The sequence below is a fragment of the Mirounga angustirostris genome, unplaced genomic scaffold, assembly GCF_029215605.1.
Source record: "Mirounga angustirostris isolate CCGP_5_RB_7025 unplaced genomic scaffold, mMirAng1.0.hap1 SCAF_5, whole genome shotgun sequence".
NCBI lineage: Eukaryota > Metazoa > Chordata > Mammalia > Carnivora > Phocidae > Mirounga > Mirounga angustirostris.
The window spans coordinates 178302886-178317095 of record NW_026991713.1 but is presented as its reverse complement, the minus strand read 5'-3'; the positions used below and the strand labels follow the sequence as shown (position 1 = coordinate 178317095).

The 14210-nt window shown below is 59.2% G+C and overlaps 1 protein-coding gene across 8 annotated transcripts; it reads left to right on the top strand.

Moving 5' to 3' along the window:
• On the top strand, positions 1–13983 carry BRAT1 (BRCA1 associated ATM activator 1). Of its 8 annotated transcripts, none has more exons than XM_064593384.1 (15): positions 2–212; positions 433–569; positions 1007–1150; positions 4915–5069; positions 7393–7540; positions 7999–8371; positions 8653–8772; positions 9825–9916; positions 10589–10707; positions 10783–10969; positions 11165–11238; positions 12104–12206; positions 12312–12410; positions 12567–12742; positions 13072–13983. In XM_064593384.1, the coding sequence occupies exons 1-15, from the start codon at positions 7–9 to the stop codon at positions 13765–13767; spliced, it is 2829 nt and encodes a 942-aa protein (XP_064449454.1). In that variant the 5' UTR covers positions 2–6; the 3' UTR covers positions 13768–13983. The 8 variants fall into 8 exon arrangements, with proteins under 8 accessions (XP_064449450.1, XP_064449452.1, XP_064449454.1 ...); XM_064593383.1 differs by having other exon boundaries at positions 13069–13983; XM_064593381.1 differs by having other exon boundaries at positions 11120–11238; positions 13069–13983.
• The last annotated feature ends 227 nt before the right edge of the window (positions 13984–14210 follow it).

The window sequence follows — 14210 nt, the reverse complement described above, 5'->3', positions numbered from 1 at the left end:
GGCGCAATGCCCGCTGGGCCCTCGGGCACGTCCCACCGGCGTCCCTGTGAGGGTGACGGGCCGGTGCCACCGGTTTGGCGCCGGCCTGTCTCAGCGCCCCTCAGCTTGAGCTCGGTCCCCAAGTGCGGGGCCCGGGGCTCCCAGAGAGGCCTTCCGGGCACTTTGAGGGTTTCCCGCGGCCGCCGTCCCTGTGCGCGTCCCCGCCGGGCTCGGCAAGTGGCGCGGTCCGGGGCGGGGCCTGCGGCGGCCGAGGGACGCGCCGCAGGCGAGCCGCGCGCTCGGGGAGCGGGCCGGGCGGGGGCAGCGGGCCGGGAGGAGTGCGGGCCGAGGACAGGGGGTCCGGGGCAGCCTGGGGCCGGTTGGACGGCAGCCGCCGCCTCGTGCCTTCGCTGGGTTCTTCGGCCGCCCCCTCAGCGAGGGCTCCCTCCCCAGGGACCTGGCCTCGCCGGGGACGGACAGGCAGACCCGCTCCCGACCGCGACAGAGTCCCTGCCCACCGCAGCCTCCCGAGAGCGCGCGCCCTGACTGCATGACCGAGGGGCTCCCGGCCCCCTCGGCAGGACTCGCAGGTGCACGTCCCGGCCCGGGAGGGACTGAGAGTGGAGGGAGCGCCCCCCCTCCCCCTCCCCCTCCCCGCGCTGCTAGCTGCGAGGTTGTGGGGTGCAGACGCACTGACCGCGGGAGAGGCGCTCTGCCCCCGTGCGCGTGCCTGGCGCCAGGACGCGCGCACATACCCCCACCTGGCCCACGCGCCGTCGGGTGAGCATCAAGCTGCTCCCCTCCCACCGGAGTTCAGGGTGGGCAGGCTCCGAGCTCCGGAGGCCCCTTTCCAGCCCGGGAGAGCCGAACTCGGGGCCTTGCTTGCCCCTGACCACCTCCCGGCGCCACCCAGGCTGAGGTTTTGCGTCCACCCTGGCATGCGGTCTTTCAGCGCCTGGCCCGCGCAGACACGGGGGCTGCCTGTGGCCAGGGTGGGTGGCACCTGGCCCTCGCGTTTTCTTTGCAGGAATCTCCGGCCTCACCATGGACCCAGAGTGCTCCCAACTCCTCCCGGCTCTCTGTGCTGTTCTGGCGGACCCCAGGCAGCCCGTGGCAGATGACACCTGTTTGGAGAAGTTGCTGGACTGGTTTAAAACAGTAACTGAAGCTGGTAAGGGGGAGGGTGCTGCTGCTGACTGTCTTCCGGAGGCCAGAGGGTGCGCGGGACTCCCCTGTGCCGGGGGAAGGGGTGACCTCCTGGTTCCATTCCTTCACGTCCTAGAGAGTCCCCCTGGCTAGTTGGGAACACATCAAGCTCAAGCCTGAGGAATGAGCAAGGGGAGAGCTTGATCCTGAAGTTCTTATCTGCTCCCAGCCCTGATTCAGGCCTCCTTTTGTTCAGTTCACACTGGATGGCTGTAGAGGAACTTATTTTGCTGTTACTGTTGCATTTATTCATTTGTTTCAAGAAATCACTTTTTGTTATTGTGAAACTAATATGTTTCAAGAAATCACTTTTTGTTATTATGAAACTAATACGTATTCTTTAGATAAATCTTGAACAACACAAAGGAGTAAAGAGAATTAAACCACCATCAACTTTTTAATTTCTTCTTAGCCCTTTTTCCTAACACATCATAAAGCTGCGTTTTTCTTTCTTTCTTTCTTTCTTTTTTTTAAAGATTTTATTTATTTATTCATGAGAGACAGAGAGAGAGGCAGAGGCAGAGGGAGAAGCAGGCTCCCCGCCTAGCAGGGAGCCCGATGCGGGACTCGATCCCAGGACCCTGGGATCATGACCTGAGCCGAAGGCAGACGCCTAACCATCTGAGCCACCCAGGCGCCCCCGTTTTTCTTTCTTTTTTTAAATTTTATTTATTGGGGGGGACACTGGTGCAAGTGGGGGGAGGGGCAGAGAGAATCTGAGCAGACTCCCCACTGAGCGTGGAGCCCCACTAGGGGCTTGATCCCACAACCCTCAGATCATGACCTGAGCTGAAATCAAGAGTCAGACGATTAACTGACTGAACCACTCAGGCGCCCCAGAGCTGCATTTGTCTTACAAAGATGAAGTCACACCATAAATATATCATGGTGTCTTGCCTTTTCTCTGTTATTATTATGGTGGAAGTTTTCTCTGTTGGATATGTTGATTTTATCGATTCTGTGCTGTGTGAATGGACTGTAATTTATGTAATCACACCTGTATTATTAGACGTCTGTGTTTCTGACGTTCCTTAGTATAAATAACGTTGGCTTCCTATGTAAGTCTTTTCACGTAGAGAATCGATCTCTTGGCTGGTAGTGACCTTAGGATAAGAGCCCATGTCATTAATTTCTGCTGTTAGTTCATTTGGTTTATCCTGCTCTTTTCCTCTCCTTTGAGTTGAACATCTTAGTCTCTCTTTAATACACACAAGTAGGCTGCACACTTCTCTGGAAGCTGTGTCCTGCACGTTTTACTCTGAGGTACTTTTGTCATTTGTTTTCAGATATTTCATACTCTTCATTGTGATTTTTTTCTCCTTCACACACAAGCGATTTAGAGGGGTATCTTTTAGATTCACAATGTAGGGTTTTCGTGTCTTATCATCATTGATTTTAACTTGTTTTATCGGATTTAGAGAATATGTATATTTTGATTTCCTTGTATCCGTCAAGGTTTTTACTGTGGCAGAGTGTGCAATTTTTACAGATGTGCTGTAGGTGTTAATACCTGCTGCGTTTCTGGTATTTGTAGAGTCCTCAGTTGTGGCCTGGTTTGTAGTCAAATTTTTAAAAATTACTTTTAGACAGGTTTCTTTGAGACATAATGTGCATACCAGGGAATTGACCCGAAGTGTACAATTGGTTGGTTTTCAGTGAGTTCACACACAGGGCAGTACAAGCATGCCACAGTGTGATTTTGCAGCGTGGTCCTCCCTGTAAAGGAAGCGGGGTGCCGCCCGCAGTTCACCTGTCCCCCGGCCAGCCTGTATTCCGTCGGCCGCAGCGCTCTGCACAGTGCAGGCCCGCGGTGTCCTTACTCATCGGTTTGCTGGATTGTTTCTGAGATGGGAAGACCCTACCCTGGGATTGTGGATTCAGCAATTTTTCTTTGAAGTTCCGTTTTGTGTTTTCATTTACAAATCTCAAAGCTAGTTAGGTCCGTGTAGGCGTAGACCGTTCCACCTTTGCACAGCGACTTTCTTCCGAAAGCACCAGTGATGCTTTTTGCTTTCAAGTCTGTTGTCGGCTGTTCCTCTTGCTGCAGCCGCTCTTCAAAGGCGGGAAGCTGCATGCTGCACCCTCACCGCTGTGCTCCCAGCCCTTCTGTGCTGTCCTGCTTCCTCAGTTCTGGCTTGTTCTCAATTTAATATGAGCAACTCTCGAACAGACTATCTGTCGAGCTTACCGTTCTATTCGAACCTATGTTCTTTAGTATTTTTTTCAGAACTTCCCATGCCTTGTCTTTGTTCCTTTTTCCTCCTTTTCTGCCCTCCATTGGATTGATAAAGCTTTTGTTTCTAAAATTTTTTCCTTTTCTGGTTTTGAAGTTATGCATTCCACTTATGTTCTTTAGTGATTACCTCAACACAAACTGGATTTTAAAAGTCAAAGTTAAAAAAAAAAGTCAAAAGTTAACTAGGATCTCTATCCGTTCCACCAGCAGGAGGATCTCATGGCACTTTAACTCCAGCCCAGCACAATTTTCATGTTATTGTTGTCTAGAATTTTGATTGTATCTGTTTTTTTTTTTTTTTTAAGATTTTTATTTATTCATTTGAGACAGAGAGATACAAAGAGCACAAGCAGGGAGAAGGAGAAGCAGACTCCCCACTGAGCCAGGAGCCCGACATAGGGCTCGATCCCAGGACCTGGAGATCATGACCTGGGCCGAAGGCAGACGCTTAACCGTCTGAGCCACCGAGGCGCCCCTCTTGTTTTAAAACCCATCAAAACTTGTTTAATTTTTAAAGTTGGTGCTTTTTTAGATTCACCGACGTGTTTCTTGGTTTCTCAGATTCATGCTTCTCTCTTCTTCATGCTGTTCTTTTTCCTTCTCACCGAACCACATCTATTGGTGGTTGTATCCACAAGGGCCTCTCAACGGGAAACTCTCCCAGCCTGTGCCCCACATTTCCCTTTGCCCACCTGGGTGCCTTTGAACTCTGGCGTTGCAGAGTATAGACATCTCCGGTACCACGTCTGGAAAAGGATGGCTGTTCCGTTCTACTTCCTTGCGTGTAGTATTCTCAGTGTAAGAAAAAGCATCCACTTGAGAGGTTAAGTGGTCTCCTGCTTTAATTTGCATTTCTTTTGTTGTAGTCAGCAGCAACAGAAGGCCTTTTCCCGTTTGCTGGGCCCTTGTGTTTCCTGTCCTGACCTTTACCTGATGTGGAGGTGATGCCCTTTTGTGCCCTCCCATTGAGTTCAGGTCGTGACTCCTTTGTTGTGGTTGTTGCAAATATTTTCTTCCAGTGAGATTGCTAAATTTAACAGTGGGAGAGAAAGAGGTCTGGGAATTGCCAGAAGAATGGTCCTTTAGGGGGAGGCCTGGCTGGCTCAGTTGGAAGAGTGTGCGACTCTTGATTTCAGGGTTGTGAGTTCGAGCCCCATGTTGAGTGTAGAGATGACTTAAATAAATAAAACTTGAAGGGGGGGAGCACCTGGGTGGTATAGTTCGTTAAGCGCCTGACTCTTCATTTTGGTTCAGGTCATGATCTCAGGGTCATGGGATCAAGCAGTTAGGCTCCATGCTCAGAGGGGAGTGTGCTTGGCCTTCTCTCTCTCCCTCTGCTCCTCCCCCCAGCCATGCATGCAGGTGTATGCATGCGCTGTGTCTCTCTCTCAAATAAATAAATAAATCTTTAAAAACAAAAAAGAATGGTCTTTTAGGGCAAGCTGCATCACTGTGCCCCAGTGACCCCCCTCCCTGTCTGGGCCTGCCCCCAGGGTCCAGTCTCCTGTTGTTGCAGGAGAACCCTTGCCTGGTGGAGCTGCTGTGCCACATGCTGAAACCCCAGGACCTGAGTTCCAGAGTCCTCTCCTTCTCACTTCGCCTCACGGGGGTGCTGGCAGCCCAGGAAGATTGCTTCCAGTATCTTCAGGTGAGCCTGGGTCCTCCCACCTGAGTGCCCCGCCGAGAAGTACATGGCTCACTTCTCTGCAGATGCACAAGACAGTGGCGGCCTCCGTGGCCCCTCGGTCTCTGAAATGCGCTGCCCCGTGTCGTGACTTGTACCACCAGCTTTTTATTCCTGAGCCTGATCCTTCTGTGAAAAACTGGCCAGGAATGATGTTGGAGTAAAAGGGTCAGATTTTTGGAATCAGAGCTGGGGTTGACTCAGCCCTCCAAGCCTTGGTTTCTCCCTGTGACAGGAGAGTTGTGTGTGTCACATTGGAACCGTCATAAGGGTTAAGCAAGACCGTTGGTTTCACAGTCGGTCCTGTTGGATGAATGAATGAGTGACTCGAGAATTTCTCCGTAGTACTAAGGCATGGAGCTTGGAGAGCCCCCCAGAGCCGTGCGTCTTACAGCTTTGCATACCCATGCACGGGCACAGCTGGGTTGGTTAGGCGATGCCCGATGGGAGCATGTCTGGCCCTGCGATGGCATCTCTTGGCACCTCTCGGAGCCTCACCAGCTCTCGGGAAGGCACATCGTCTCAGACCCAGTGTGCGCAGGGCCCTGGGAAGGCCATGCTGTGATGCAGTCACTTGAAGAGAGGACAGTAGTGGGGAGGGATGTGTCCTCTCAGGAGCTTCGGAATGCTGTTCATGGACGCTCCTCAGTCCGGCAGTGCACATGCCCAGAGGCGCAGCCCAGCACAGCTTGCCGTGGACCGACTTTCCAGGATGTTCTCTGGCAGCTCGCTACACCAAAGTGTGTTTTGGGGCCTAAGTTTGTGCTTGCTGTTCTCACGTGATACACATACTCATGCCCGGGTACCCATGGTACCTTGCGGTTTGTAAAGCTCTTCAGGGTTTGCAGAATCACTTTGATTTTATTCTGGCGGCCGTGGCCAGTCAGCAGACCAGCGGTCTTCATTTCGCAGATGAGGAAACAGGGGAGGCCTAACGTAGGAGGCCCGCAGAAGTGGCAGCGCTCACACTAGACCTGCAAGAGTCTGCCGCTGGCTGCCTGCAGGGCCCAGGGGCCCGGGCCAGGGATGGGCTCTTAGCTGCAAAGAGGGGCTGCTCTCCCCTCCCCTGCTGTCCCCTCCCCGGGGCCCGCAGCGCTGGGTGGCCTCCTGTTCCCTTCCCAGCTACCCCTGCACAGACTCCTGGGAGGTCTCCCAGCACCACGGGCCCCTCAGGCACAGCTGTCCTGCAGCCTCAGTGTCTAGGCAGGGGACGTGCAGATGGACTGAGCAAGGCAGGGGCTGAGCCTCTGTCCCCGCCCTGTTGGCGAGGGGCTTTCACTTCAGGAGGGTCCCCCTTCGGTGACAGCGGCTCCCACAGGGGGCCTTCCCTGTGAGCCTCCGGCAGGGGCACCCTTCAGGGGCCGGTAGCCGCTGCAGACTTAGACTCCTATCCTGAGCAGTCGGAGTCTGTCTCCGAGGTCTCGCTGTCCCTGGTCCTGGAGTCTGAGACGATCGGAGGGGCCCCTTGCCCCTTGAGGGTCGGGCTGTAGCCGAACAGGATGCCCCGTGGCCTGGCCGGGGCACGACATAGGCTCTGACTGCCCTTGCTGCGGCGCAGATGGGCCCGGAGCGATGGCCGCACCAGCTGCAGCAACCTCGGTAAGGCAGCGTCGGGTTTCCCACACGCCGTGTTGAAACCCAGTCGTGAACGAGAATCTTACACCCCGGCAGGAAGCGTAGGACAAGGCACGATCGGACCATGGGTGTCCCTAAGCCGGTGGAGCTTGAGTGGGGAGTTAGCCACTGCCGGCTGGGGTGGGGGGCCCGCAGCCGGGTTGTAAAGCGTTCGAACAGGTGCGAAGAGTAGGGTGGCCGGACACAGCTGTGCTGGGGTGTCCAGAGTGGGGGATACCCGGAGGAGGGTGGGTGCCCTGGTGGACCCCACAGGCCCAGCTCAGTTCAGTAGGCTGTGGAGACCATCGGGGTCCTGGAGCACAATGTCCTGGTCAGAGGCGGACTTTTGGGGGTGAAACTCCTGGTACTGTTTTGGGGGAGGATTTCTGAAGTAAACAACTAACGGGATTGATGAACTTTTATTTAAAACCCAGTTCTTCTCCCAAAGGTGCCCCCTGGCAGGCAGACGTGGCCGTGCCAGGGGCCTCTGGGGCCGGCACTGGTTGTCACCTGGCACTTCCCAGAAGCGCAGCTGCCTGTGGGCTCCTCGTGTTGGCAGCGAGTGAGAAAGTCCCAGAGAAGTGCCTTAACGCTTGAACAACAGAAAAACCGTTTCTGATCCGCCCGTCTCCTGGGAACCGGCCCAGCTCACACTTCCTTCTCTGTTTCCCAGCAGGGGGAGTTGCTGCCCAAGCTCTTTGGGGAGGCAGGACCCCTAGGAGGAGCCGCCTGGACCTCCCCCGCCGTGCGCAGCGGCTGGATCCAGGGTCTCCGCTCCCTGGCACAGCACCCCAGTGCCCTGCACTTCCTGGCCCACTGCGGTGAGTGCCCCTGCCTGCTGCGCCCTCGGCCTGTGGCCTTGCCGCATCTGTGGGGACGCCAGGGACATCATGGCACCTTGCTAGCCATGTCTGCGCGTCTGAAAGTGGGTGTAACGTCACAGGGCTGCTGTGAGGAGCACATGGGGGAGCAGGGTGGGGCGGGGCTCGAGGTCACTGCAGTGTCCTTGGCTCACAGGGCAGATCCAGCAGTGGGGGTGACTTTGAAATTAATTAGGATCAGAAGCCTCCTTGCAAGGGTCTAACGCTGCCGCCCTTGGAGCTTTCCCATGCGGATTGCCCAACCTCTGAACAGAGGGGAGGCGGGGGCCCTAGCGGCGCCCGCTCCAAAGTCTGGCCATGAGAGCCGCTCAGTGGTTTTAGCATCTCTGCCCTCTCCCTCGGATTCTGTCCCAGCTGAAGCCCGTTTTCTTCTCTCCCTGCCCTGTCCCCTACCCCAGGTGCCGTTGACACCATCTTCTCCCTGCAGGAAGATTCCAGCCTGTTTGTGGCCTCGGCAGCCGGGCAGCTCCTGGTGCACATCCTGGGCTTGTCTATGCAAGGCCCAGCCGGGGCGCCCCCCAGCCTGCAGGCTGGTGATTGGCCGGCGTGTGCCCAGAAGATCGTGGGTCACATCGAAGAGTCCCTGCGTGCCACGGCTACCCCACAGATCACACAGGCTCTAAATGTCCTGACCACCACATTCGGGCACTGCCACGACCCTTGGACACAAGTTCTGTGGGTGCAGCTGAGTCCGCTCGTGGCTGGTTTGCTGGAGAAAGACCCCATCCCAGCTGCACACTCGCTCGTGGATCTTCTCCTCAGCGTGGCCCGGTTAGTTCCTCTGGGGTGCAGCCGGGAGTGGGCAGGAGTTGGGGGTGCTGTTTCCCTTGGGAAGTCTTAAGGTAGCTGTTAGATCTGGGGCCACATCTCGTGGGCTCCCCCAGGGCACCGCCAGGGGCAGGGGAATGCCAGAGGGGGTCTGAAAGCCCACATGCCTAGGAAGGACTCCGTCTCAATGGGACATACCCAGTCCAGGGCTGTGGCATTCGGGCACTACACGGGCTTTGGTGGGCAGGACAGAGAACTGACTTTCTTTCTGGGCTTCTCTGCAGCTCTCCTGGGCTGAGTTCTTCCAGCTGTGGCCTATGGGAGACTCTGGCTCAGACTCTGAGCCATCTGAGCCCCACCCAAGCAGGGCCGTTGGCGTTAGGGATCCTGAAACTGCAGGACTGGTAAGGATTGGGGCTTATGTCGTGTGAGGACAGGCAGAGAGGTCTTGGGCATGGCCCTCATGGTCAGGGAGCTTTCGGGGAGCTCCTGAAACCAGAGAAGAGTCAGGGGCGGCCATCAGGGATGTGGCTGGGCCATACTCCGGTTATTGCCAAGGCCTTGCTGGAGGCTGTGGCTTCCACGTGCTGTAGAGACAGAATAACATTTTCAAACAAAAGCTTTGTAGACTCCCCAAAGAGAAAACAGACTCGGGGCTGCTTCGCTCAGAGCAGGGCTAGATTTGTACCCAGGATCCGCTCACTCAGCTGCCCTCTTCCCTCCTCCCCAGTGGCCTTAGCATGCACATCACTGGGGTGGATTCTAGGGGCCCTGGGATGATAGAGGAGGGCCTAGTAGGCAGGAGTGGCCAGATAGCTTCCCGCAGGGAGAGGGAAGGATGCATGGGTCCAAAAAGATGGGAAGAACGAGGGCGTCTTTCCAGGGTTCTGGGCAGATGAGACAAGGTCATGTTGACCCAGGTTGGGGGTGAAAGTCGCCATAGGACCCACTCCCCAGAGGGGGGCTGGGGGTACAGTGCAAGCCTGGCTCTGGGCTCCAGGCTCTCCAGATGTTCAGGGAGAGGTAGTGGTCTGACGGGGGAGGGCCGGGCAGCCGGCCTGGAGGGAGAATTCTGTGCTAGCTTAGCCTCCCATCTGACCCTGAGCCCAAGAACACAGGAGATGAAGCCCCAGGAACGCTCCCGGGAGGTGGGCCTCCCATCCCCCTGGCCCTCAGCAGGCACTGTCCATTGGAGCAGGTGTGGCCCATCCTTCGAGGGGCTGTTCCTGGGGCCTGGGGAGGTGCTTTCTAGCAACTTCCGTGGAGTCCCCTGCTGGCGGCCTGCATGATGGTGGCCTGAGTGCTGGTCACAGTGCTTGCAAGGAAGTTGTTTCTTAAGAGGATGTCTGGATCACCAACACTGGCCTTTTTGCCCCAGACTTGCTGGGGATGTTAGGGGGTCAGCCGGCTCAGCCCAGGGTCGGGAAGCGGCACTCACTATGTCCTCTGTGCTTAGTCCGCAGGCACTGAGGGCCCAGGCCTTTGCTGTCCTCCTCCAGCCTCTGGCCTGTGTCCTTAAAGCCATGGCTCAGGACCCCGGACCCTCTGGTATGCTGCTTCCTAAGGGTGGGCGGGTGCAGGAGGGCAGGCCACTGGGGTCCGGGGCGTGCCCTTGGTGTTGGGGCAGGTCAGTGGGCAGCAGGGTACCCAGCTCGCCGCCCCCGCTGAGAGTGCAGGGGCCTGGGTGGGGGCTGTTGTCACAGGCCTGACTGCTCCTCATCTTGTGTCCCTACCATGAGATGAATGGGGCAGCATCACCCCCAGTGGGCATCATCCAGGTGGCCCCAGTAGCTGGGTGGTTACGTGGGCCTGCACCACATGGTGGTTCCCGACCCAGAACAGGCACACCGGCTGTCCCCCTGGATGCGTCTAGATTCTGTGACCAGGGTGATGGGGGGGTTGGCCTCCCCTGCTGTGACTCATCTTGCTTCAACCTCGCGGTGTGCCGAGGATTAGCGAAGGGGACCCACGTGTACCTAGTAGCCCCGTGTTGAGCGTAGGGACCAGTGTCCTGAGCAGCGGGACCGGCCCAGGAACGGGCTGTGGGGAGAGCTGGGCTCCACGGCTCAGGAGCCCCGCAGACAGGTTCAGAGAGCCCAGCTCTGGCCAGCCGTGTCACCGTGGGTGCGTCACCCGCTGGGAGCCTCTGGTCCTGGTGTCCAGCGTGCGGCATGCGGGAGGCGCCCGCTGACTGGGCGCGGCCTCTGGCTCGGCCTGCAGGTGTGCCGGACGGTACCGTGGGCGACTCCATGACGGCGGGCACGCCCCTCCCCTCCAAGGCGGCCTGCGTGGGGCTCCTCTGCCGGAGCCTGGCCCACCTGGAGCTGCTGCTGCCCCTGGTGAGTGTGGCCCGGGCCCGAGTCCGCAGTGGCAGGGGGACCTGGGGCCTGCGCTGACCGCCCCCTCTCCCCCAGCCCCAGCGCCCCTGCCCCTGGCCTCAGGCGCTCCTGCTGGGGGCCGCGGTGACCCTGCTGCAGCTGTGCGGGGGCTCAGCAAGGCCGGCCTGCGACATGGGGCGCCACCTCTGCACGCTCCTGCTGGGCTGCGTGCGGGTCCAGCGGGCGGCCCTCGATTTCCTGGGGGCGCTGTCGGACGGGACAGGTAAGGCAGAGGGCCCCGCAAGCCCCGCTCGCCTGCTGCGCTGGGGCCGCCGTCCTCTGCGCGTCCTCTCTGGGGCGGGGCTGGGACTCGGCTGGCCGGTGCGTTCCGTCCCCTGCTTTCCTTGGATTGACGCGCTCTTGTGCTGGGGAGGCCCCTGGAGGGGAAGGCTGGGTGCTTCCTCCATGTCTGTCTCAGGCCCCCGAGAGCTGGTGACGCAGGTGTTCGCCGTCCTTCTGGAGTATCTCAGGAGCCCAGACTCCAGCCCCACGGTACAGGCACGGGGTGCAGGGGGAGGGAGGGGAGGAGGGGGGAGACGTGTGGGGAAGACCCTGCAGGCCTCTAGAACAGGGCCTTCTGCAGGACCAGAGTTGCTTCTTTTTTTTTAGATTTATTTCGATAGAGAGCAGGGGGAGGGCAGAGGTGGAGGGAGAGAATTTCAAGCAGACTCTGTGCTGAGCGCAGAGCCCGATGCAGGGGGCTCCATCACGACCCTGAGATCATGGCCTGCGCCGAAACCAAGAGTCAGATGCTTAGCCGACCGAGCCACCCAGGCGCCCCCAGACTCTCTTCCTACAGTGAGGGGCAGGCGGCGGCTTGGGGTTTGACCCAGGGCCTAGTGGTGGTGAGGCCTGAGCGCCAGGGGAGCTGAGCCATGGAGAGCAGGGAATTCTCTAGGAGAGTGGGGAGTGGAGGCCCATGGGCCCTGCATTTGGGATCCAAACTCCTCGTCAGCGTTTTCTGCAAACATGCTCCTCGTCATGGCCGCGTGGTGGCTGGGCTCTGGTGGGTGCAGGGTGAACGCCCCCTGCCATCGAGCAGGCGGTTAGAGGTTGGCACAGCAGGCCTGGTGGCTTCCCGCGCCTTTGAGGAAAGGGGGCCTGGAGAGTGTCCAGTGGTGGGGGTCCTGACGGGAGCTGTCCCCTTCTCCTGTCTCGTGATCCGGGATGTCAGCTCTGCCGCTGCCTGGTGCTTCTGCCTCCCAAAAACGAAACCCGGGGCTGCCTGCTCCCTGCCCCCGGGGCCCCATCTGTGTCACAGAGAGCAGGGACAGGAGCACCGGGTGGCGGACAGGGGCAGGCAGGCCAGCTCCCCCTCACTGCTCCTGGCCCTGCAGCCCTGCTTTGCCTGCTCCAGGTTCTGAAGAAGGCCTTCCAGGCCACATTCAGGTGGCTTCTGAGCTCACCCAAGACCCCCGGCTGCTGGGATCTGGATCCCCACGCCCTGCTGTTCCTGAGAGGTAATCCGGGCCCTTCCCAGCTAAACCGAGGGAGTCACAGGGGTGAGCAGTTGGGAGCAGGGCGGGCCTGGCCTGGGCTCCTCTGAGCTGCCCCTCCTGCCCCAGACCTGCTCCCTGTGCTGCAGAAGCGTCTTTGCAGCCCCTGCTGGGAGGTGAGGGACTCCAGCCTCGAGTTTCTGACCCAGATGACCAGACACTGGGGAGGTGAGTGCTGGGCGGGAGGGGGCCTGGCCTCGGCACACCGGTTGTCTCTTGGTGGCTTTGGGAAGCAGACCGCCAAGGCTGCCCTTGGAGAAGTGAGGGAGGAGGCTGCGGGCTCCGGCCTTGGTCACAGCCGGTTGTGGCCGCTTGGACCCCCAGGGCAGGCCGGCTTCAGACACGCGCTCCTTGCTTCGGAGGTGCCCAAGCTCACCGAGCAGCTCCTACGAGATCCTGAGAGTTATGTCCGTGCCAGCGCAGTGACTGCCATGGGGCAGCTCTCCAGCCAGGGGTTGTGTGTCCCCCCCGCCGGCCCTGAGCACCAAGGGGGCCAGCAGGTAGGAGCTGGTGGGGCCCCAGGTAGCCCACACCTGGCGGTCGTCTAGATGCCCAGGGCCTAGTGGGTTGGCCACCCAGGGTCAGGCAGTCTGGGGCCAGGGTTCTGTCAGGGACGTTCCCTGAATCCCTGGCTCTTCTTCCAAGCACCCCTGTCATTTGGATGTGGTCACCCCTGTTTGATGCATGAGCAAATGGAGGGCTGAGGGGAGAAGCAGGTTTTGCCCCAGACCTGCGGGGCAGGGGATTCTCTTTGGGGCGGGGGTTCTGTGCCCGTCAGCCCTGCCTGCCCCTCTCGCCTCCCACCGCCTCTCTCTCTGTCCTCCAGAAGAGCCTGCTCGTGGAACTTCTGCACATCCTCTCCACAGACTCGGAGGGATTCCCGCGGAGGGCCGTCATGCAGGTCTTCACCCAGTGGCTGAGGGACAGCCATGCCGACGTGGCAGGGGACACGGAACAGTTTGTGGCTGGGGTGCTCCAGGTAGCCAGCCAGGATCTAGACTGGGAGGTCCGGGCCCAGGGCCTGGAGCTGGCGCTGGTGTTCCTGGAGCAGACGCTGGGCCAGCCCCGTTCCCACTGTCCCCATGCTGTGACCCCGCCCGTGGAGGCCCCCGTCGGCCCGCTGGCCCAGGCCCTGCAGCCGCTCTGCCGAGTGCGGCTCTTTGACTTCGCCTTTCGTGCCTTGTTTGACTGTGACCGACCCGTGGCTCAGAAGTCCTGTGATCTTCTCCTCTTCCTGAGGGCTAAGACGGCTTCCTCCAGCGGCCTGCAGGAGTCCCAGAGCAGCCCCAATGTGGCCTCCGTGGAGGCCGCCCTGCAGAGGTGGCAGGCGGGCGATCAGGCCCAGCCCCTGGGGGACCTGGAGCCCGAGGTCGTGCTGGCCGTGCTGAGGTCTCTGGACCTGGAGGGCCTTCGGGGGGCTCTGGCCGAGAGCAGCGACCATGTGGAGAAGAGCCCTCAGTCGCTCCTGCAGGACATGCTGGCCACGGTGGGCGTCCTGGGGGAGAACGAGGCCGACTGCTACTGAGGCAGCCCACTGGCGACGTGCCCGGGCCCCCCTCCCCTGTGCCACATCCCTGCCTTGGGACCCTGTTGTCCTGAGAGCTCTGGCCGGCCGGGCAACACGAGGGACCTTTTGGGGAGACCAGGACCAGGTGGGACCAACCAGGTTGACGAGTCCGTCTTGATGTAAGATGAAAGAAGTGGCTTATTTTTTACTCAAAATAAATGGCGTTTGGCAGTGCCGCTGAGTTAACCTGTGTTCTCACTGCCGCGGGGGTAGGTCCCGGGCCCAGTGGGGCTTTGGAGAAGCATCTGAGGAGGGATTTCTCTGCTGGACAGCCACGTGCTTTGCGGGTATGTGTTGGGGGGGGGGGTCTCGACCCACTGTGCCCCCGGGATGCCCAGACGTCAGAGAGAGAGGAGCTTGGGCTGGAGAGTGGCCCTGGATTGTAGCCCCTGGTGATGGTG

Excerpts from the sequence above, each read along its gene's own strand:
- BRAT1 (XM_064593379.1), top strand. The coding sequence starts at position 7 with ATGCCCGCTGGGCCCTCGGGCACGTCCCACCGGCGTCCCTGTGAGGGT. Across the intron at positions 1,151-4,914 it reads TAAAACAGTAACTGAAGCTG|GGTCCAGTCTCCTGTTGTTG; the intron begins GTAAGGGGGAGG and ends GCCTGCCCCCAG. Across the intron at positions 9,917-10,588 it reads TCAGGACCCCGGACCCTCTG|GTGTGCCGGACGGTACCGTG; the intron begins GTATGCTGCTTC and ends CTCGGCCTGCAG.